This window comes from Gymnodraco acuticeps, unplaced genomic scaffold (assembly GCF_902827175.1).
Source record: "Gymnodraco acuticeps unplaced genomic scaffold, fGymAcu1.1, whole genome shotgun sequence".
Lineage (NCBI taxonomy): Eukaryota > Metazoa > Chordata > Actinopteri > Perciformes > Bathydraconidae > Gymnodraco > Gymnodraco acuticeps.
In genome coordinates this window covers 1,119,001-1,143,461 of record NW_022990152.1, presented here as the reverse complement: position 1 = coordinate 1,143,461, position 24,461 = coordinate 1,119,001, and the positions used below count along the sequence as shown (strand labels likewise).

General features: G+C 47.5%; 2 protein-coding genes across 2 annotated transcripts; both read right to left on the bottom strand.

Moving 5' to 3' along the window:
• Positions 1-341: 341 nt before the first annotated feature.
• LOC117546900 (ras-associated and pleckstrin homology domains-containing protein 1-like) lies at positions 342-3,068 on the bottom strand. The gene is made up of 2 exons (XM_034217303.1): positions 2,671-3,068; positions 342-2,611 (listed from the first exon to the last, which is right to left on the bottom strand). The coding sequence occupies exons 1-2, from the start codon at positions 3,066-3,068 to the stop codon at positions 1,975-1,977; spliced, it is 1,035 nt and encodes a 344-aa protein (XP_034073194.1). The 3' UTR covers positions 342-1,974.
• On the bottom strand, positions 2,982-24,319 carry raph1b (Ras association (RalGDS/AF-6) and pleckstrin homology domains 1b). Its single transcript, XM_034217239.1, is given in 18 exon segments — positions 2,982-3,726; positions 3,728-5,160; positions 5,361-5,497; positions 5,757-5,877; positions 5,980-6,078; positions 6,540-6,650; positions 6,919-7,062; positions 7,142-7,207; positions 7,472-7,593; positions 7,797-7,956; positions 9,257-9,334; positions 12,537-12,611; positions 13,052-13,123; positions 13,722-14,155; positions 14,675-14,869; positions 15,922-16,027; positions 16,396-16,515; positions 24,263-24,319. Coding segments are annotated over 17 exon segments (3,996 nt in total). The 5' UTR covers positions 24,263-24,319; the 3' UTR covers positions 2,982-3,203.
• Between the last annotated feature and the right edge of the window lie 142 nt (positions 24,320-24,461).

Here is a 24,461-nt window from a genome sequence, read left to right as displayed (position 1 = left end):
CATGCAATAGCATGATAAGACCACTAGATGGAGCCTAAAGACTGTTCTCCTCCCATTTGAAATCATGGTTCTCTAATGCATTACATTAAAGGGGCCCTGTTCTTCTTTTTGGGTTTTTTCTCTGTCCTGTAGTGTGTTCTATAGGTTTTGGTGCAAGTAAATGGTCTGCAAAGGCAATCCTCACAAAGTTCCCAAAGTAGTTTTTGAACATTAAAGCATACAAACATGTCAGTCGAGTCGAGGCACAAAATGAAAACATGAACTATGAGCACAATAGGACCCTTTAAGTCACCTAAACAGATCTTCTGGATCATTTGAACAAAGTATGACTCTGAGACAGATTGAGGTCTGGTTTGAACATTTATATTGTGATTTTCAGTTTATATGCAAGACGATCACATCTGCAACCGTTTTTCTTCATTTCACTTGGCCCCACATCAACAGTACATCAATAACTTACATACTGTACTGTAGCACACATCCTGCTTAAAAGACAATGATACGCAGTTATAGGAAATGATTTGCAGGACAAAATAATAGCATGATAAAAAAGGCCTTGTGTGGAAATCACTCCAAGCACACATTTCCACACTAGAGCCAATTCAAAACCAGTTTAAACAGTCTGAAATGTTAATGATATGTCATGCTGGCACACAGGGACGTGTTGATGATGAGTTCCTTGAAACACAGCACAAGCACCCTGAAAGTAAAGGCATTGCTGCAAGAAATGTAAACCCTTTAATATCCACTCTGTAGGCCTTTAGTCCCCGCGCACCACCGGCACCATGAAGACACGAGATACGACACAGAGCGACATTCAGTGCTATGCCGCTCAGATGATTTAACGCTCTGTACATTAACCAGACAAATATTTTTTTTTTTCAACTGGGTGTGTAGAGTATACTTGACATGTCTGAATCCAACCTGTACATTCTACTTCCTGTTGCCTGTAGAAGAGGGCGGAGACTAACGGAGTAGCAGCTGCAACTGTACAGAAACTGAAGGACACGGTCCGAAATCAAGCCAACGCACGAGACATGGTAGACGAAGATACACCACCACAGCCCGCCCCCACCTCCTTTGTTAAATAAAAAAAGCAGTTTATTTTTTCTTTCCGGTTGCACAGTCCAGACTCTGCTGAACCTTTGGAAGAAATCTCCTTTCTGCTTTGACCTCTGTGCAAGACTTTGGGGATAAGGCTTCTTCTGAACACAGTCTAGAAATGTATTTGTATTACTGCCTTGTTGACCTTATGTTTACACACACCTTCCCATATACATTCCTTTGTTTCTCTCTAGACTTTGCTGACCACCAAAAGACAGACTTATATTAAAAAAAAATCCTTCCATTTATCGATCATTAAATAATTTTATATAAAAGCAGACTGTCCCTGCTCCACGAGGCCGCCACTAACTACTTCTCCGCCGTACACCGTGCATGTATGCGTGTCCAGTTTCTCGCTCTCACTCATGCACACACACCGGAACAGCCTCGTGTTTTTTTTACCGCTTGTTCTCACATGAAGTCCATGCAGTACCGAGCAGAAACATCCTGATGTGGGTTTTTATTTTTTTACGCGGCACAACCGTATGGCAAAGAAGCGGATAACATGGTTTGGCTCAGACCTGGTTCCAGTAATATTTGCACAATTCTTATTAGTGTTTAAATCTGCTTGGGGTACAAGATAGGCGAGGTTTCCCAAACAATGTCTTCCAGAGAGTTTAGACTAATCGCAGAAAAATAACAGTTAGTTTTCAGCGATGTCAAACTTGCCTGCTCTAGTTTTACATGTAAACCCCACCCATCCAGATTGCCAAACATAAACACTAATGGACCATGGTCTGGTTTGGGTTTCAGTATTTACAGTCATCAATTTATCATCGTGATCCAAGAGCAATGCAGGAGCTTCCATATTCATCTCTCATTGTCTATTCATCCATCTCTTTATTGTCCTGTTCTCCAAGTCCAACTCTCTCAAGTAAGTTTGGTCATGTCCCCCCGTTTGGGGGGCGCAGGTGGGGGACCTCGTCGTAGCGTTGCATAGCCTGAGATGTTTCCGGACATGTAGCCCCCGTTTCCTCCGTTGCTCTGCTTGCCTTGGTCCAGGAGCAGCTCGGGGGGCGGGGGGGGCAGCGCCATGTCGTCCATTGTCCCCACGGGCTCCGCCTTCCCCATCAGGCCGGCCGAGCTCAGAGAGCCCTGGCGTCCCACCGACTTTCGCTTCAGCGTCCGGTGGAGGTCGTCCATGAAGTTGGGCTGGCCTGAGCCGCCCTTTGGGGAGGTGGGTGGGGGTGAGGAGAGGCTGGGGGGCTCCGGGGTCGTGTTGCTGCGCCGGGCAAGTGTCGGTGGAGGAGTCTTTTTCAGTGAGCTCTTTCCCCATGTTGAGTTGCTGAGAAGAGGCACAGGCGGAGGAGGAGGCGGGGCCTGGGGCTGGGGGTTCACCACGGCAACTCGAGGAGGTGCTCCGCTGTGGGAGTCACTACCGGGTGGTGGAGGAGGAGGAGGAGGAGGAGGAGGAGGAGGGGGGGGGGGGAAGAGATCAGAGGGCGGAGGAGGAGGGGGGAAGTAGGCACAGGCAGGCGGGGGGGGTAGGGTAGTCCCCGCCTGTTTGCTTCACCTGGTTCACTTTGGACTGCAGCCCCAAGGGCAGGTTGGCCATGTTGAGCTTGCCTGGTTTTGGGGGAGCAGGTGGTCCAGATGAAGGGTCCTTGGAGGGGGAGGCAGGGCAGGGGGAGGAAGGAGGGCCAGTGTTCTGGGGCGCAAACTTGCTGAGCAGGTTCCTCCTGGACTCCTCGTAGGGGGTGGCGCTGGGGTTTCTCTGCGGGGCGGGAGGTGGCTTCTTCCCTCCGAAGTTGGAGGACCCAAAGGGTGTACTCTTCAACGGGGAGCCCATGTTTCCAGGAGGGAGGGGAGGAGGTGGTGGAGTGGGGCCTGTGACAGGGGCTGGAGGAGGAGGAGGAGGAGCAGGAGGAGCAGGAGGGGGGGCTGGAGGGAAGCCAGCGCTGCCGTCCGGAGGAGGAGGAGGGAACTCTGGAGACTGAAGCTGCTGGCTGCCTCCTGGCTGCCATCTTGGTTTGGTTTTGACTGCAGGGGGGGAGAGGGGGGCTTTGGGGCTCTCCGTGTGATTGGCTGCTGGGGAGGAAGCTCCCGGAAACTGACTGGCCAGCTGCTTCACCAGAGAGAGAGCAGGAGCCCCTGTTTGTTTAGACAGGCTGTGCTGCTTGGGGAAAGTCGGAGGTGGAGGGCCAGAGTTTTGGAGGCTGAACTGCTTCTTGAAGGGTGCAGGTGGGGGAGGAGGGGGAGGTGGCGGGGGGGGGGGGGCCACCCAGGCTGGCAGGAGGTGGGGCAGGAGGGAAAGGGAAGACAGGTGAGACAGGTTTGGGGGTAGCATGAGGGACAAACCCTGGGGTGAAGGTTTTGGGTGCAGGAGGAGGTGGGAAGTGGGCCGGCACTGGGAACTGCTGGGGGGGAGGAGGTGGGGGTGGTGGGGGTGGAGGGGGAGGTGGGGGTGTCGGAGCAGGGGCAGGCGGGGGGGACTCCTCGAGTTCATTTGGAGAGGGGAGGTCCCGCGGCGGGCTGGGAAACCTCTCCTTCAGCGCCTGCTTCAACCCGGTGCTGTAGACAGGGTGGCTGATGGGAGCCGGAGGGGGAGGGAAGGCTAGGCCATTGGTCTGTGGAGCAGGTGGAAGTGCTGGGGGGGGTGGGATGAAGGCGGGGGGGGGCAGCAGGGCTCGAGGGGCCCAGCCTCAACACGGCCATGGCTGAACCTGGGGCCGGCATGGAGGGAGGCGGGGGAGGGGGGGGAGGCGGAGGGGGGGGCGGGACATTAGTCCGTGCTGCGATGTGATTGGGGTTTGGTTTGACCGGAATCGGGCCAACGGGCAGAACCTGATGACCAATAGCATGGAGGTGCCCCGGAAGCCTCTGATTGAGCGGCTGGTTCCCCTTCTGGTTCTGCAGCCTGGTGATGGTGCTAAACTTGTACATGGTGAGCGCGGGGGAGTGGTTTGACACGATGTGTACTGGGGGAAGGGGAGGAGGGGGAGGCGGAGGTGGGGGGGGAGGAGCCACCTGCTGGGGGGGAGGAGCCACCTGCTGGGGGGGAGGAGCCACCTGCTGGGGGGGCATGTGGTTGTTGTAGCTGCTGATGGGCTGCTGCTGTGGAGACTGAGGGGAGGGCGGAGGACGCTGAGTGTACTGGGGAGGGGGGGCCTGTTGGAGGGGAGGGTGCTGTTGGGGGGGAGGGGGCTGGTGCTGGGGAGGGGTGTGGGGGTGCATTGATGGGTGCTGATACTGTGGAAGGTGCTGTGGAGGAGGCTGAAACTGTGGTTGTTGCTGAAACTGTGGTTGTTGCTGAAACTGTGGTTGTTGTTGATGATGATGCTGTGGAGGAAGTTGTTGTTGCTGTGGTGGATGTTGTTGTTGAAACTGTGGTTGTTGTTGAAACTGTGGTTGTTGTTGAAACTGTGGTTGTTGTTGATGATGATGCTGTTGCTGTGGAGGAAGTTGTTGATGCTGTGGTGGATGTTGTTGTTGAAAATGTGGTGGTTGTTGAAACTGTGGTGGTTTCTGAAACTGTGGTGGTTGTTGTTGTTGTTGTTGTTGTTCATGTTGTTGATGCTGTTGCTGTGGAGGAAGTTGTTGCTGTGGTGGAGGCTGTGGTGGATGTTGTTGCTGAAACTGTGGTGGTTGCTGAAATTGTGGTGGTTTCTGAAACTGTGGTGGTTGTTGTTGTTGTTGTTGTTCATGTTGTTGATGCTGTTGCTGTGGAGGAAGTTGTTGATGCTGTGGTGGAGGCTGTGGTGGATGTTGTTGCTGAAACTGTGGTGGTTGCTGAAATTGTGGTGGTTTCTGAAACTGTGGTGGTTGTTGTTGTTGTTGTTGTTGTTCATGTTGTTGATGCTGTTGCTGTGGAGGAAGTTGTTGCTGTGGTGGAGGCTGTGGTGGATGTTGTTGCTGGGGAGGAAGTTGTTGTTGCTGTGGTGGAAACTGTTGTTGTTGTTGTTGTTGTTGTGGTGGTTGTTGTTGTTGCTGTTGCTGCTGATGCTGTTGCTGCAGCTGAGGTTGGGGGGAGGGCGTCAGGGCGGGGATATCAGCCGAGTGCTGGCTGTGGTGCCGGTGACCGTGGGAAGCGTGCGGCAGGGTGGCCCCTCTGGATGCCTGTAAAAGAAGAGACTATGTGTTAGCTGAGTGACATAAACGACACATAAGCAACTAGAGAATGCAACTCCTTCCACTAAACTGCAATGCAGATTTCTCCAGATGAAGATCACATGTTGGGAACGTTTCTGAGCATTCACACCGAACTATAACAGGCTTTCTTTTTATTCATTCTTGCTTTCTTTATCAGAAGGCCTTACCCTGGAGCTTTCCTCGATCTGGGTCCCTCTCTTCCAGGCTTCAGAGAAGATGGAGCTCACCACACTCTGGGAGCGGCCGTGAGACGAGCCCGTGTCCACGCCACTGTCCGAGTGGCCTGAGTGATTAGACTGGGACTCTGGAAGCACACAGGAAAGAAGGCATATCATTAGTGGAGTAAAATGATAATGGATGTGCAGTATGACGTTATTCGTTATTAGCCAAAAGTTTAGATCTTGAATTATAAAGAACATTTCTCCTCATACTAAGTGTTTGAAAGACAGGCATTTACCAGGAAGGGCAGGGGAAGTCTAACAAAGGATGCTTCTGAGCAGCATTATGGGAAATGTAGATGTCCAAATCTAAGGAACACATATGTATTATACTGTTAAACTCACCAGGTATGCTGGCGGAGCTGGAGCCTGATCGGATGCTGGCGGTCGAGAGAGAGGACCAATCGTAGGCCGCCTCTGTCCTCTTCATGGCTTCCTGGTAGTTCACGTATAGCTGCTTGCCATACTACAAACAAACACAAAATGAGATAAACAAATTAACATACTTTACATAGTGCGAGAGAACATTGTTTGGACTTTTTCTACACTGAAACATTAGTAGACGTACCTTGGCAATGCGAATCCCATTCACCCACTGGTGCAGGGTCCTGACGTCATCGCAGCACAGATACTTGATGTACTGGGACTTCTTCTGGATTTGTGGATGCTACAGAGAAGTTAATACATAATTTTACTATCCACAAATGCATCAAATGTCCACTGAAAAAGTGCTTTAAAGCTTTATTTTAAAGGATAATCTATTAAATATATATAAAAGGACAGATTAAAGGAATCTCCTGTCATCTTTTTACATAGAATACAACGAGTACTAACATTCTACCCACTTGTTATTGGTAATCAAAGCAAATACTCTTATTAACTTGTTTGGAAGCATTTTGAAGAGCTTGTAACAGAAAGGTGTTTATAATGGAAGGCTAATCCATAGTGGATATAGTCTGGCAGTGTAGGAGAGAAGCTCTAATAAGCCTCTGGAGACTGTACAAATGAATTCACATGTTCCATTTGATGTCCATTTATAGGATGAGAAATTCACACCCTGTCAGAGTCTATGTTAAGATACTACATATCTGTTGGTGTCAGAACAACACTTCTTCCCCCCCCCCTCACCTTCAGGGCCAGGCAGTAGTCAGTCGGCGCCTTGTATTTGCTGCGGTAGTCCTGGCCGTAATACACGTTCACATGGTCCAGCTGCAGGAAGCACACCAGATCTCTGGACGCCTGCAGAGAGGAGGACATGGAGGAAGGGTTGACACATGGCTGATATATTTTGGTTACACTTTAATGTATTGTAGGACTCACACAAAGCGGCAGGATTTAAATAAGGCAACAAAATGATATCATTTGTCCTGTTGCTAAAAATAGAGCACATGTGTTGTGATCAGGCACTGCACCCAACAGGAAATACCACAGAGCAGATCTGGTTCTCATAACCCCAACATTTGTGCTCCGTCTTCACTTGGTATGAGCCTAATGCACACTCACTGACCTTGGCTTTGCCTTTGGGGACGTAGTAGATGCCCGAAGCTCTGAGGAGGAAGTAACGTTTCTTCCACGACTTCTTGCCGTCCTCCTTCAGCCACAGGATGCCCTCGATCTCCGGCACGGACACCGAGCCGCCGCAGAAACACTCCTGAGGACACATTCATGTTAAACTTTATCTGGTAGGTAATCCTCCTGATGTGTAGGAAAGATGGACACTTTAATCTCACCTCTAATAACGCCTCTTTATTCCTGTCAGCCATTTCTGATATCTCCTTCCGCCCCAGCAAGTAGTTCTGGAGATGATTGAAAGCAACAGTGAGAAAAGGGAGTCGGCGGATCACCTCGTCTTATGTTAAATAAATTATTCACCTTTACTCGCTTTACTTGACCTACTTCCTACTCTACTACACAAACACACTCCCTTGTTCACTCCAGCCACCAGCATGCATAAACAATGTGTTTGTGTGTGTAGCATATGCTGTCGGGATTAACACACTGAATGCAGGGGAGGGCATCGAGAGGATGATCCGTCCCCACTGTCCTGAAGTGAAATGTACCTGGGGGTTCTTGAAGAGAGCGTATTTCTCGATGCGCTCGATGAACATCAGCTTGTTGTGGCTGTCCCGGGTCCAGTTCAAAAGATTCTCCACCAGGTTCTCGTGATCCTCGAAAATGCGCTCTGAGAGGGGGAGGAGAGACGAGGGAGTGATGAAGATAAGATGCAAGATATGCAGTTTTTTCGCTGACACGCAAATGTGCATTTAATTTCCTCCCTCCAGGGATTCCAGTTTTTTAGGTGGGGCAGACATTTTAACTGTATGCCCGACAATTAGCCAGAGAGCATTTTTGGATTATAATGCTAACAGACCAACGCTCTCTTACCCATCTGCAGCTCGTTGATGGTTTCCACCAGAGCCCAGTCAGGGCTGTATCCACAGTGGGATTTATCCAGCAGGCTGTCCAGCACCTGCCTGACTGTCTGCCTCTCGTCCACCATCATGGTCTTAGAGCTCTCGTCCGACATGTGGACCCTGATCACCAGCTGCGGAAGAGGAGGAGAAACGAGAGAAAAAATGGAAAACGTGAGAAAAACACTTTTGTATAACGAACACTGACCGTATCTGTCCTTCAATAAAAACATGTCAAATCATTTATTTTCTAAGATTCTGATCACCATCCAAGTTCCAGCATATCTTTCCTTTTAAAGTCTATTTGCATTTCTCTATGTTAAAATATTTCATGGCACAGTGGTTTATTCGGCTGTCCATCTTAAATTAAGGCTCTGAACCTGATTAGGGGATTGAAAAGGATGAATCATGTGCCTGTCAGGCTTCTTTTAAATACTATATATGGGGTCACCACAGTCACACAGCAACAACAAGTCAAATCCAATAATCTGGCTAAAGTTTTGCATCCGCAGCCAAAAGTCCTCAATAACAAGCAGGCTTTACCTAATCTGAATAACACGTGCCAAATCCAGCCTCACTTAATCACAGCCTACAGAAGATTTCTCCTGGTGTGAAACCAAATTAAAACTTCAATTCCTTGACATCCAGATGAACCCCTCCCACAGGGACCCTGACGTCCAATCCGCGTGGGGGTACAGATGATTGAAGAGAGGCTTGGGCCAATGGAATAGCTGGGAAAGCTGTGAGGCTAAGACATTTGGGGGATGTCTGACCTACATTTCTCACAGGAGGGACCCCTTGAAACCCCTAGTCTGGAAGAATAAAAGATTAAATAAATCACACGGCTTCAACAAGATCTGGAAGTTGTTATCCAAATGCTGCTTCAATGTCATAGATGCAACATATAGTAAATTGTGAGGAAGATTGCTGACGATGTGAGTAATAATTTAGCACTTTTAGTATGTGTCATTGGTACCAGCACTCTTTATCTTGCTATAGTAAGTCCATCCCTTTGTGGTGAAACACTGCTGAGTCTCTACCATTCATTGCATGGCAAAGGACACCATTCACTGGGGGAGACACTGGTTGAAAATGTCCTGTCTGTTGAGTCCCATACGGACTTCCCAATAGAGACATGCACACGCCGATGCTTTCAGGGAGTCCGTATTGTTCACAGAAAAACCAGCACTTGTTTGGCTGGATGTGGTAAATACGACGTTTTGTGTGTCTGCATTGTCTGTTTTTTCTGAAGCCTCTCTCTGATGTCTCGCTCCCTCCCCGGCAGATACACACATAAGCAAACACTGCAATGACCCATTTTCTCTGCGCTCCACCGCCTTGCCGTGGAGGAAGTTCACAAAGAAATGCAGTGTGCGGTGAATATGACGAGACAGCGATTATTACACCAGTCAGTAAATACAAAGGTGGTCCTACCTTTTTGACCTGTGCCTCCTTGATTTTCTCCAGGGCGACTCGGATCTTCTCTGCCTTCAGTTTGGCAGCTTGCTCCTCCTACATGGACACGCAGGAGCACGGTTAATATCATTAACACACACACACACACACACACACACACCCCCCTTAAGAAAAAGGTTTCTGATTTCACCGCCTTGCCTCATCCTCTGGCAGGAACGAGACATGCACACACAACTTCATTAAATAGTAAGCAGCCTTCTAAACCATTTAAATGCACAAGCCTCAGGCATGATGGCGCACAGTGTCGTGCTAAACCCAGATCCAGTTTTTCCATGCTTTTGGGTCGCTTACCTGCCCCCGCCAACAAGATGCCATCACCTCCATCCCGCAGGTTTTGTTTGCCTCAACGTGTGTGAGAATTTGTTATCGAAAACACTGTGTTGCTAAAACGCCGCTATTGTGACATAGGTCCAGTTTTCCCCTCAAATATGGCGCAGCATTTTCTGCCTATGGTTCCATATTGGATTCATATGGTGCTGCAGCGGCTTCCTTTGATCTTGCTATACAGCAGAAAGGGAAACAATGGCAGAAGATCCCCGAAGGGCGAGAGGCTGCGGATGAGAGTAGATCAGCTCAGAAAGCCTCTATGCCCTCCACTCAGAGATACACTGATCTGCTACGAAGATCATGAACAAGGGCAAACAAATCTGAAAAACACCCAGATTCATCCCATCCATAATTCAATGGATTCTCAAGAAAAAACTTAAAAAACTACCCAGGAAAATAAATGCATTTTAGACCACCTTCCCAGACAGCTACTGGTGTTTGAAAAGTTATTCCACAATGATCCTCAGTGGTTGAAAATCCACATCTTCCTCACTCACAGAAGAGACTTTGTGGCGAGATGAGCACAACTTGACTACAACCCCAAATGAGACAGTAGGGAGGACCATGCCCCTCCCCCTCCCACCCTCCTGCCTCCTCCCCTCTCTCCATCACCCTCTCTTTATGCCAGATGTGGGGGTTTGGGAGCGTGCCCAATCAACGGAGCGTAATCCCCGCAAAAATAGTAGAAGGAGAGGGTCAGCCAACCAGCCGAGCCCTATACTCTCCGCTGTAGCCAATCAGGAGGCGCGGGGAAACCGTGACCGGCGACGGCCCCGGAGCTAAACCACAGTGACAACGACGGAGAGTGGGATTTGGGTGAATGAAAAGTCTATGTGTGTTAAAAGAGAAGGGGTTTTCACAACTAGACCTCCTCCTCCTTCTTCTTCGTGACCCAGACTACCTTTCCACATGACCAGCTCCAGGGCACATTAATGCAATAACACTATGTTTGGCCAACACATGGTGGCAGGCTTTCAGTGTGAGTGTGAGAGAGGAGAGGTCACAGGGTTGTAAGGATTCCAGTCCAGAGTGAATCTGAGTCACACATAGCGTAACTTCCTCCCCTTATGACACCTACCTACACCCTGCTTTTTTAATGTGTTAATCTGATTGCTATTCCACAGGCGTGTTCCCTTCCACTTTCACACCATAGAGCCAATTTGAAAAAAAAAGGCTCTTCTGCCGAGCTTGGGAAGAAAATCTCGGCACCCTCTCCCTTTGATGTCTCGTTCCCAAACATCCCGGGCTCATTCAGTATTCTGATTCCAAACCAGGGTGAGTTTGTGAGTCTGCGGCTCTGCTTTTTAAAACTAGTCAAATGCTATCTGCATACATGGACACAGTGAGAGCAGCCACACGCTTTGAAACACTGAATCAATTCCATTGTTTTGTAATAGCAGCAGAAAGAAAAAACTCCCCTCCTGAATTTTGGCTGTAAAATGTAAAAGGACATAACTGAGAGTCAGCCAGCTCCACTGTTGGCCTTCATTAGATTGTAATAAACGGGGATAACTCAAAGGCTTTTGGAAAGAAATCTGCATGGGTATGCCAGTGACCGCTAATGTACATCTTCCAGTTTATTCTAACACGAGTAGTACAAGGCTGTCTTTTGTTTTACAGTCCATGAAAAAGAAGAAGTCCTGGAAATAATCAAAATCTTTCTCTGGAGTTTGGAAGATTAGCAACACTTGTGGCTTGTCTCATATGCAGTAAATGCTCTTGCTCAATAGGATTTCAAACTCTGGCATGCATCGTCTACCTCACATGGCGTCCCCTGCTTTGCACTTGGCGACAACAAATCTGCACACATCTGATCGGAATAAGCCGCAACAAATACAGTCACTGTGAAAACTGCCAAGAGGGGGGGAAGCAACACATGATGGATACAGATGTGAAGATACTGTATATTAGAGAGGGGGGCACAGAAGGGTCCAAATGCAACCACGATACACATCAATGCACGGCTTTGAGAGAACATTTAAGGATGCATCCATAGGACTTCAACTTGCCATTCTTTTTATTATTAATAATTGAGTTTATATAAAGTTTTATTTTTCTAAAACTATTGTTTGCAAATTAAAGGAAGAGTAGAGTTCTCATTTTGTGCAACCAACCACTACAAAACAACAACACATTGAAAAAGCTACAGCCACAGAGTTCTGATAGATAACTACACCATTCATGATTGTAACTCTATGAACATAATTTCATAACAGAGAGGAGACATGAAGGAAAGAAGACAAGAGACGACATGCCAGGGAAGGAAAGTGTGGAAGCGAGTAGGACAAAACGTCCAAGTGTATGTAAGCATGGTGAAGTAAGTGCAAGGTAAATGCTGAAAAATAAATGTTACGCAGATCGTCTCGTAGAAAATCCTTTCATTTTCATTCCTGGCAATACAGTGTCTCTCAACTTGCCGCATGCATTTCTCTTCTCACATGTGTGCACTCCTTGCTGGAGAAAGGCTGACATCAGCTGAGACCCTGTTAAGTCGGCCTCTTGTTTTAATTAAGGGAAAGAAAGAAGGCCGGGGGCAGAGAATGGAATGGAGCCCAAGGCAGGCAAAGCAGAAGAGAGAAGCCCACACACACAACACACACACACAACACACACACACACACACAACACTACACACACACACACACCATCACACACACACAACCACACACACACACACACACACACACACACACACACACACACACACACACACACACTACACACACACACACACACACACACACACACACACACACACACACACACACACACACACACACCACACACACACACACACACACACACCACACACCACACACACACAACAACACACACACACACACACACACACACACACACACACACACACACACACACACACACACACACAGCGAGTGTATGAGGAAGTCACCTTGGTCAGGAGGTGAGAAGGCTTTCCTGCTATGCTTTTCAGAATGAGTGAGGTTTCTCGGTCCAGATAGGAGTGCTTGGGGTGAAGAGAGGATACAAAAATGAGAGAAATATAGCCAGATGATTCTCGGGAGGCTTATTAATCGCAGGTGATCTTTTTGTATAAAAAGAAGCGTGGAAGCGAGAGAAGTTTCCATAAATGGAGCGCTCAGCAGTTCTTAGCTGCAGCTGTGGGTAAAGAAGCAGTGATTGTGAGAGGAACTGAGGATACAAACAGATATCATTACATAGTATAGTGTGTATCAGGCTAGCAACCTAGAGTCTACAGCTACTTCACATCACTCTTTCCAACCACTTCACATGTGCATGCATTACACATAAACCAATGGCTGCACACTACAACTGAATCTCAAATGAAAATGTCAATTTAATGTGTCGGAAAATTACAATTTAATCTGCAGCCAGCCTTACATGGGCAAACATCCAGATTGCACACACGCACGCTCACGCACTTACAGTGGCCCGGTCCACCTCCCCCTCCCGTGAGGAGAAGTCAAGCTGCCGTCTGGCCCGCCGCAGTGTGACAGGCTGGGAGAACCAGGAGGTGTGTGTGGATACAGATATAGAAAGGATGCAAACACAGATACAGTGATGACATGCAGGGGGGGGGGGGGGCAGGGGACATGCATGATACCGTGTTAGGGCTGCACAATTAGGGGGGGTACACATATTTGATTTACTTCAAGGAGCTGTGCAGCCCTTTTACATGGTTACTTCTGAAGCAAAATACTATGTCACAGTTTTCTGTTCTTCAAGACACCTAAACATACACTTTAGTCATTTAGCTCAGGTTGTTGTTTCTGCGAAGCCTTTAGAGTACATTCTGCTGTTGTTAAAGAGCCATGGTGCTTGGTGAGTTAGCAAAGGAATTCAGAAATGGTAGATACAGTATTGGAGATTACAATGTATCCGTAAACACACCATCCAATGCACAATACACAGGATGTATTGTGCATTGACCGTCAGCACACTCCATGCCGTTTCCTCCATGCTGGTTAAACATGCAGCGCTTACCTCGTCATGTGGAAAAGAACAGCAGTCTTTCACACTGCGGCTCACACACACACCTTCCCTAACAATAATAACAACGTCTATCCTTGTGTGTGTGTTTCAGTGTTGGTCATACCTCTGTGCTGCTCTGGTTTGGCCCCTGTGAGCCAGGGCCCTCCGCCTCTCCGCCTGCCATCACTTTATCGATGTCCAGAGAGTCCATGCTGGAGGCCGAGGCGCACGCAGAGTTTACACTGGACCTCTGGGAGGGGGCTTCCTGTTCGCTGACCGCGCCCACTGAGCCCGTCCTCCTGTGCTGCCCCCCCCCTCCTCCTCCTCCGCCGGACGAGCCCGACGAGGGCCGCCGCAGCGTGGTGGAGGAGAAAGAAGAAGAGGAGGAGGAGGAGGAAGACGAGGTCTGGCGAGCAGCTTCGTCCATGCTGAGCGAGGCCTTCTCCAGCTGAGAGGTGATGTCGTCCAGGGAGATGTTGGAGGCGGCGGGGCGGGCGTTGACGCTGCCCCCCCGCACCGTGTTGGCCGGCGACGCACGGGTGCTGCTACTGGTGCTTCCTGTTGGACAGATGAACAGCTTAGATGGAAGAAAATCAGCGTAGATGAACTCGTTTTGACTTATATGTGATAATTAATTAATACATTTGTCTATATCACTCTGCATTCATGCCAGTTAGATTTCAGGTGCCACATCAACATATTACATTAGGTAAGGTTCTTAAGATGATCATTAAGAAACAAGACAATGCAGCGGTGAAGTCATCGCTGGTGTGCGCAACAATCTACATTTCCCCGCTGCAAACAGGAAGCAGCTAATTGTCCTCTTTTCCTACTCTTACTCTGGGTGTTTTTGGCTTTGGTAAAAAAAGGACAAACATGTTTCAGGAAGGCTGCACCACGTCCAGAAACATCATTTGCACCACAAGAAGACGAGTGACATCTTCCTGTTGTGTATTTGTCTAACCCAAAACTAAGTGGGAAGCACCAACATGTCTGTGCAACAGCTTCATCTCCTTACTCATAGTTAGAATACTAGGTAAAGCGCCATCGTTAATACACGTCATTCAGCGAGTGTACCTCCGCTGCTCCCCCCTCCGCTGGTGCCCGTGTGCTTGGTGCTGGCACTCCGCCCTCCGGGGGCTCGAGGCTGGCCTTTGGTCTGCCCGTGAGACGCAGAGTTGGGTTTGGAAATGGTGTTGAGTTCTTGTTCGATGGAGCACAGGTCGGCCATCAGGGCGTCCAGGTCCACTGTGTCGCCCTGGTTCAACGCCTCTGCAGGGAGCCAAGAGAAAGGAGAGGGGAGAGGGGGGGTTACAAACACATTATGGGGATTTGTGTTTTTATTATTGTCACGTTCCCTCCTAAACAAGGGGTACAAAGGGAAGTAAAAAAATGTCAACACTATTTCAAGTATACTACGTCATCTCCTCCCGCCCTGACTATTGCAACTCACTCCTCTACGGCATCAGCACTACACCCCTCAATAGACTCCAGCGTGTCCAGAACGCAGCCGCCAGACTCCTCACCTACACCAAATCATGGCATCACCCCGGTCCTCAAAGAACTCCACTGGCTCCCCGTTACACACCGCATCCACTACAAACTCCTGGTCCTCACTTTCAAAGCCCTCCACCATCTGCCCCCCCCCCCCCCCCCCTACCTCACTGACCTCCTCATCCTCTACCAACCACCCCGGTCCCTTAGATCCACCGCAGCCGGTTTTCTTTCCATCCCCAAGGACAAACTCCGGAGCTTCGGAGACAGAGCCTTCTCTGTGGCAGCCCCGAAGCTCTGGACCTCCCTCCCCCAAGACCTCCGTGAGTCTGAGTCCCTCACCCTGTTCCAGTCCCGCCTCAAAACCCACCTCTTCAACTCTGTATCCATAAGCCCCCCCCTCTCAACCAACTTCCTCCTGACTGCTTTTCTGTTTTGTTTTGTTTCTTTGTGGTTTTGATTGTCTACCCTCCCTCCCAAATGTAAAGCGTCTTTGGGTTCAAGAAAAGCGCTATAGAAATACAATGTATTATTATTATTATTATTATTATCGAGTGGCGCCGAATGCTGGGCATTTAAACAGTCCTTCTGCGCCACTCGATGACGTAGTATCCTTGAAATAGTGGCTCTGGAGCATCCTTCCTCGACATTGAGAAACACCCAGAGACTGCAGCCTTCCTCAGGCCTTCATGGAGGCCCTGGTTGGGGATTGGGAGCACCTGAGGGAGAGGCTGCACCTGGAGGGAGACAATCAGGGGGAGAGGGGGAGAGAGACACACACACAAACACAACACGTAACAATTATACTATTTGTGTGTGTGATGTCTCACCGTTTATGTTATACATGGAGAAGCGGTAGGAGAAGTTTGCCATGTTTGTCTCCTGCCTGAGAGGAGCCTTCTGCAGAGGCTTCTGAGGCCTGCCGTCATCCAGACTCTAAACACACACACACACACAAAAAGCATGAAGTGCACGTATGCAAAAACACCCTTTGACACAGTGACAGCACAGGATCCAAGCAACCGATATATGCCTGCTAGTGTTGTCGCACACAATCCTGCACAAACGTGTAATACCAAGTGGTAGTGGGAGGGGAGTTGCTAGGATACAGTATAGGGAGACAGGATTAGCAGTGTTAAGGTTGCTATGGATACAGCCTCTTCCTTTCTTGCAGCTTTTCTACCTTTGTGAGTCTGTGTAACCAACCATCTTGTGTGTGTGTGTGTGTGTGTGTGTGTGTGTGTGTGTGTGTGTGTGTGTGTGTGTGTGTGTGTGTGTGTGTGTGTGTGTGTGTGTTTATTGACCTGTGTAAGCTTGTCCAGCTCTCCAAGCCAGGCTCCAAACATTTTGTCCAGGTCCTGATCCTCCTTATCGCTGTCCTCCTCGGCCCCATGGTCCAACTCGTCGTCCGAAACCTGATCCATCTACACACAAGCGATACAAAAACAGACTTCAGTCAAGGAGATGATTCCACACACACACACATAGCCGGAATGATTTAAAGAAAGAAGAAAAGAAAAAAAACCCAGCTCATGCCAACCTCACTGCCTGTTACCATGACAACTGCTCACGGACCCCTAGCGGGCACCCTGTGCAGTCTGAACGCCCTGTAGTGTGTCATAGTGTGCAGTTCACAGACGCCTCTACATGGATCTGACACCTCGATGGAGTCCAACATCGACTACATTGACAAACTGAGCGCTTTGCATCTAGACTGGTGCCTCATCCTGTCAATCAAACACTCGGCAACACCAGCAGGTGGTGTCAATGGCTGTAGGGGTCAGAGTGGGTGAAGGATGGAAGAAAGGAAGGGAGGAGTAGCAGGTTGGGAGGCTGTGGTTGGTCAAAGGTGAGGGAAGAGCGCCCTCTACTGGACTACACAGGAAGTGATGTCACTGCAGCTGTGTGGCTCAGGTCCAGCAATGCTCTCCAACATAGCATTTACAAATGTATATTTCAGAGGTAAAATCATTTAATTCGAATGAAAATGTGTCAATATATGGTTAGGAATTACCATAAAATATACAATTTCACATCCCGACAAGATACTGTTCATATTATTATGTTTACGCTTTTAGTATCGAGTTAAAACGAACAACAGCCTAAAGCCTCATTCAAGGGCATTTTTCAATAGACAAAGCACTGAGTCAAAACATCAAAATGATGAAGACACAGAATAGCAGATAAGACTTCCAGAACAGTGCAAAAATAATGTTACGCCCTGACCGTATCTTCATATCATTCATTTCTAGGCCAGCTGGGAGTCTAACTGTTTAGACAACCCAACCTGAGGAATGAACACCCGTGCATGCCAACGCACATCGAGGAAGAACATTTAATCTGGGGAGAGGATGTGGAAGTTGAAGGAAAACACAGTGGAGCACATGAGGAGTAACACCTGGCATGCTTTGATAGGCAATAAACTATTTCAGACGGTACAACCTGACACGGTCCCCCCCTTAAGATTGTTGGTACAGTCCAATGTGCCCAACACAGTCCAATCAGATGGAATAGTTGCAGGTAATCCCATTGATGTTTTCAGGAGGGGATCAATCCCTCCTGTTAACCACTTTGTTTGGTGTCAGTCACTAGTGGGGACTGCACCAAACTGGGATTAACCCCTCGGATGACCCCTGGTCGTTTGATCCAGCAACAATGTGTGTGTGCGTGTGTGTGGCTTAATGCATGCAAGTGTGTCCAACCTAGTTACACAAAGTACTTGAGAGCAATCTGGAAGTCATGCTTTGTTGTAAGAAGGTGATAAAAGCAGGTAATAAAACAGGCAGTAGGTGAGAGGCAATAAAACAGGAAAGCAAACAGGAACATGATAGCAACACCATTGAAAATCGGTCATCTAAACACACACGCGGGAGTTGAGGGGCGTTTGTTTCAGATCAGAGCGGTCACATTCCAGACAGCACACATGGTCTACTCCTTTAAATTACTGTATGTAGTGCATGTACAAAACATATACTCCCCCAATCTCCCATCCAAACCCAGCCTTAGTTGGAATTACAAGCCAAAACTGTGCGTGCGTTAAGGCTGCTAAATTAATCGTATTTTAATCGCAATTACGATTATGGCTTGCAACGAAAACAACGTAATCGAAATTTAACGATTTTTTAAAAATTGGTTTTTCAGTTGAGTTCTACTTAAAGTTCAGGGTAATTAACTGTTAAAAACATACTGTTCACATTTTTTATCCAATAAATTGATGTTTTCAAAGTAAATGGATAATCATTTTTAATAATCGTGATATCTATTATTGACCCAAATAATCGAGATTATGATTTTTGCCATAATCGAGCAGCCCTAGCGTGCGTGCGTTCGTTCGTGAGTGATGATGGACAGTTTCCTGTTTTGGCTCACATATCAAACACATGAAACACATGTCATCTTGTCAAGAAATATGAGGTCTTAAGTATGTCAACAAAAACAAGTCCCTCATGTGTGTGTGTGTGTGTGTGTGTGTGTGTGTGTGTGTGTGTGTGTGTGTGTGTGTGTGTGTGTGTGTGTGTGTATGTGTGTATGTGTGTGTGTGTGTGTGTGAGATGATATCCATGCACTGATGATCGTGTGTGAGAGTCAGAACAGGAAATAGCCAGGATGTGCAGAATTTCTAATTTCCCCACATGGCCTGTTTCTTGGCAGGAAACTCCAGCTGTCCGTCGGTTTATCCGTGCCACTTACTGGGGACTCTTCTGATGAAGGCACAAATCCTCTTGGTTGACACATTGTTTTACCAGAAAGAGCGTATTACATTTTTTTTAAATCTAAATGACATGCTGCATACCACCACCAAAGAATAATTTGTGTTCAGTGGCTTCCCTTAAATGTGACTCCATATGGGGCCATTTGGTCACAGGCGCATCTATTTGGGGATTCCCCCGGTATGAAAGGAGTCCTCTCTTTAAGACATGACATCATGGCTGTCTGCATGCACACAGGAAGAGGAAATGGCTAAATGAGCTTGAATTGCATTTGCCAATACTCTCATGTGTAAATACACCAGCGAGAAAGGAGTGGAACGGCGGGACACTTTTAACAGCTGTGTTTAAACAGCAATAAGCCTGCGGGTCTGCAGATAGTTAAATAAACACACAATGCACATTCAATGCGATTGCAAGAAAAATAATATAAAATAAAACGGGGTAAAAAGTACGCATAGAACAAAAAAAGCACTTTGAGAATAGCTGTGCAGCTGTCCTCCTAATGGGATCATATCCTCACCGGCAGACGATGCTGCAGGTCTAAGTGAATTACCACCTGAGGCCCTGCTTTCAATGGAGCATGACCCGAGGGATGGGAGGAGGCCGTGTGTGTGTGTGTGTGTGTGTGTGTGAGTGTGTGTGTGTGTGTGTATGCACTACTACACTCAAACCAAAGAACCGCCTTGGCCTTTATCCCCTCCTGCTGCCTGTTCCTCTCTCTTGTCCGAGCATAACCAGCGCTCATCTGTCTCCTGTGAATGCTGGGTGACTCAGAGGTCAAGGGTGGAAGTTCAAAGGTCAAAGGTCGTCCCACTGGAGTTTCTCCCCCCCCCCCCCCCCCCCTGCAGCCATATTTCAGGCTCCATTTAAACACTGCAATGCCGGCAAAAGGGAAGATAAAAGAATCTTAGGAGAAGGCGCACCAAAGCATCCGGTGCTGAGGAGGATGAAGAGGAAGACGAGGAGGTCTATCTTTAGACTGAATCGTTCATATCAGAGAGTGTCAAGAAGATTGGAAAAGGGAGCGGTATGAAGAGTAGATGTTACGTCACTTTAATAAGGGGAGAACTGTTCTTCAAAACTTCGAACAAAGAACTCGGAGACCCCTGGGATCAGACTGAATACAATTAGGTTTGGAGCACCCAGAGAAAAAGAGTGTTTGGGTGTGACACAGAGCAACGTGACGTCACGGGTCAGATAAGGTCTCCATGGCTCGCTCCTCTCTTAATCCGGTTTGCATGATGGGAAAGTACTGTTTTCCATTTGACTAACATTAAGCTGAATCTGGGATGGACAGCCACTTTCACCATGCTATAGAGGAGGACTTTGGATATTGTTAAGTACTGTAACGCTCTCACTTTGCAGTCACTATAATGTGATTCATTCTAACATAAGCAAGTTCCTTTCTGTTAGTGTCGTCATCCCAGTGCTTTTTATCAGCCATTACGTAAGATTACATTAGTCTTCAGAGTGGTGTGTTTCTAGAAGACGGAGCTCTTTTCTTCCAGTATGGGGGCCATTACTGCTCATGAAAAAAGGGGCATTTGCAGAACATTGATATGCATACAAACCTATAGGACACACTACAGGAGAGGGAAACCCCCAAAAAACCTGGTAGGGCCTCTTAAGGCATCTTCCTGCATGACATTAGTAATGCTTGAAAACGCAATTAATATTCTGTACGTCTCCATATACCGTAGGTCATGTAAATGTTCAAATCCAGTTTTTCGGACTGAAGATAATGAAAAAAAAATACACAAAACCGCTTACTGAATCCATAACATTTTCAAATACAGGACATGTCCCTAAGCCAAAGCCCTTCACTGCTTCAGCACCACCTGTTCCCACTTCCTAGTTGACATTCAAATGATGAATTGCATCTAACATTTGAGTTATCCTTTCGTATTTCAATCACACAGGAAATGGGAGGGCTGGGATGTGGAACATTACCATGGCTGTGTAAATACTATTGTGGCTAGAAGCCCCCCGCTGTGATGAGTGAATTCTTCCATCAAGCACTTCTAAATAGACTATTTTCGGACCAGATACTCGACACTGCATGTGTGTTGTAAAGTGGCAATAAGGAGAGTGGAGGTTAATGAAACCAGGCATTAGCTCCTTAGCTCTCACCAATGGAAAAAAACTGGGAGTGACACAGAAAACTGGACCTCACAGCTATTTCCTCTCAAAGTATCCTTACAAAAATAAACGTCTGACACCTCTGGACTAAAAATACCCTCGGCAGATCATATCATCTCAACAAAGTAAGCCGAAAAGGACCGGAAAGGACCGGGCAAGGGTTTTGGAAACAACACAACGCTTATAGAAACTCAGTGAACTGTTATGAGGCTACGCTGAAAATATAGAGTGGGAATTATTGAGAGTTTAGTGGGACACAAACGCTACACAATGACGAACGTCTCCGGGGGCAAACAGAGTGAACAAGTAAAACATTTAGCATAGCCGTGGCTAGGAATAGCTCCAGACATCCACCAGGGAGGCTTTAATCAATCTGCTGATGGACTCTGGGGAAACGGTGAGTTGGGGGTCATTTTGAGAGAAAGGCACACCCTAGTTACATTATATCTTTCAATATCAAAGCTGCCGTGTGTTCCAGTGCTGCTGCGTGTAAAGATATGTAAATATAAGCAAAAATAGTTTCATGTAAATCCCCCTGTGACTGACCTCCTTGTTCAAATCCAGCCATGTAAGCCAAGGTGTTCCTGAAACTAATTTGAATCAAACTAAACATGGTAAATCAACTTCTTTATCATGTGTTTACATAACATTCTGATATGTGGTCATCTTCCCCTTAACATGACATAAATAACACCGTTTGATGGTGTAGGTGTTGAAAATAATGCCTTCATTTCCCCTCTCCTCCCGACTGCCGCCTTCCTCTTCCTCATGTCATCCTCTGGTGTGAGCGCTGCCCTGACAGACTATGAATCACCTCTTACACATACATGCGTCTGATCGTCATCATAGCCTATAAAACTCAAGCCATAAAACACAAACCAAAATGCAAAGTGTCAAGATATCGTAATGACATCCTGTGGCGAAAAACACTTCCAGCTCCAGACAGCCAGACCGGAGTGAACAAAGCCTTTTACTGCTGCTCTCAATGTTTCCTATGAGACATTAAACGGACACTATCTCATTGTAAATATGCGAGGATGAAATAATGGCTATTTCCAGGCTCATGTTCTCAGCCTGTGGTTTTTTGCTCACTTTCTTCCAGTGCTTTGATTTCCTGGTTGACTCAAATAGACAAGTTAAAAGAGGAGATGTGGCCAAAAGCTGTAGCTACCAGTGCCAGTAAAATAAATTAGAAAGGGAGAGGCTGGTCGGACGCTGTCCAAACTCAAACAGGGTGGGGTTGGCTTGTCATTTGACATGTAGTGACCACTGAAGTTTAACACGGACAATGTGTGTTCTCTCTCAATTGAAAAGGTTGGGCGGGTGCCGCCTTAAAGATGTATGACTTGTGACAGAAAGTCATAGGTTAAGAGTGGAGGGATGGTGAAGTGTTGTCTTTAAGGAATTCCCAGTAGACGGGGGTTTTGAGTAGCTTCAATGAAAATCTTCAGACATTTCGTCCTGCAGAATTAAAAAACCAAACACGCAGAAAACTCTGCACACGTCACATAGAGGATGAGAGACAGGGAGCATAAAGGGGAAGGAGTGATGGGTAAAGAGAGATAAGATGGGTAAAAGGCCAACGAGTAAGCGGTGGGGGGGGTGATGCAGCGAATGATGAATAGGTACAATAATGGAGGGAGGGCGCCCGCTATTAGGCTGTGAATAAAGGGGGAGGCCCTGATGGCCAAAACTACAGCTCCAGTGTCGTCTGTCAAGCACGACGACAGCCTGCAAGCAGAGGAGGAACTCACACACACACACATATGAGATGGATACACAAACACAAGCTCACTCAAGCACAGCTGACACTCTGGCTTATTCAGCCAATTAGGAAGGAGGGGCAGGGAAAGGGACGGGGGGGGAGAAAGATGAGGAGAGTGTCAGAGGTGGACAGATGGAGAGGGAGACGAGGGGGGAGGCAGAGAGAGGAGAAACACTGAGTAGGAGAGAATTGCATGGATACACTGGTGGGCGCTAGGTGTGAGGACTCAACACCGCCAGCCAAACTTTAACAACATCTATTGCTATGGCAACACACATGTGACTGCAGGCGGACATGCAGCTATCACAAAGCTTCAGTGTGGCTTAGACTCTCAGTAATAACTTGAATATTGATTTAATGTGTCCACTTCCCTGCCCATGTGCTCTTTCGTGTAACAACAGTGCAGTCAGACGACATGTGCATGGATTACCATAGCTTCCAAACACGGTATGGTGTGATAGGAAAAGAGGCAAATGGCCGAATTTTTAACATTACAATGGAAACAGAACACTAATTTAACTTCTTTACTGAATTAAATGAGATGTTACTGTGCTATAAACAACCCAACAATATAGTTTTAGTCAGACAAATGAAAGGGAAACATAACAAAGCTTCATGTTTCAAAGGTGTCACCTCTTTGTGTGCATCCTAAGTAATCCACATTTCAATCATCTTCAAGCACATATAGTGTAAGTGTATTCTTAGCGCACATAGGAGCGTATAAATCAAGCGGCACAAAAAGGTGGCAAGTTTCTGCTCTCGTACAAACACAGCGAGGATGTGTCAGCTTCCCTGCTTTCCTTCAGGGCAGGAGTCCAATTGAGAAATCAATAGTCTTGTCCTGCCTTTTGTGAGATTGGGTTACACACACACACACACACACACACACACACACACACCACACACACACACCACACACACACACACACACAGCAACACACACACACACACACACACACACACACACACACACACACACACACACACACACACACACACACACACCACCACACACACACACCACACACACACACACACACACACACACACACACACACACACACACACACACACACATCACACACACACACACACACACACACACACACACACACACACACACACACACACACACACACACACACACACACACACACACACACACACACACACACACACACACACACACACACACACACACACACACACACACACACACACACACACACACACACAACACACACACACACACACACACCACACACACACACACACACACACACACACACACACACACACACACACACACACACACACACACACACACACACACACACACACACACACACACACACACACACACACAGGTGGTCTGCTGCAGTGCACACGCACCGTTTTAAACTTGATGCAGCACTGCAGCAGCAGACTCACTGCACTGGGAGAGCATGGAAGTAGAAAGATCTGCAATCCTCAACTAATGGCTTCAGAACATTAAAACCCTGCTGGTTGTATCTAGGACACTGGATACAAAAAAGTGTGTAGAAGCCAAACATATACCTCATTCACACCAACGCAACTCCGGTTCAAGCTCCGTGCTAGAGCTTTTCAGGTTCAGAACCGGTTCTTCGGTTTAGCTCCGGCTCTTTTCACACCGCCCAGAGTCCGACTGGTGCTGCGTCATTGCGTCATCGTTTGCGTGCCTGCTTCATAACCGCTTGGAAACCCCTCACAGCTGACAACAACAACAATGGCCGAT

Excerpts from the sequence above, each read along its gene's own strand:
- LOC117546900 (XM_034217303.1), bottom strand. The coding sequence starts at position 3,068 with ATGGCAGCCAGGAGGCAGCCAGCAGCTTCAGTCTCCAGAGTTCCCTCC. Across the intron at positions 2,612-2,670 it reads ACCTGCTCCCCCAAAACCAG|CAAACAGGCGGGGACTACCC; the intron begins GCAAGCTCAACA and ends AACCAGGTGAAG.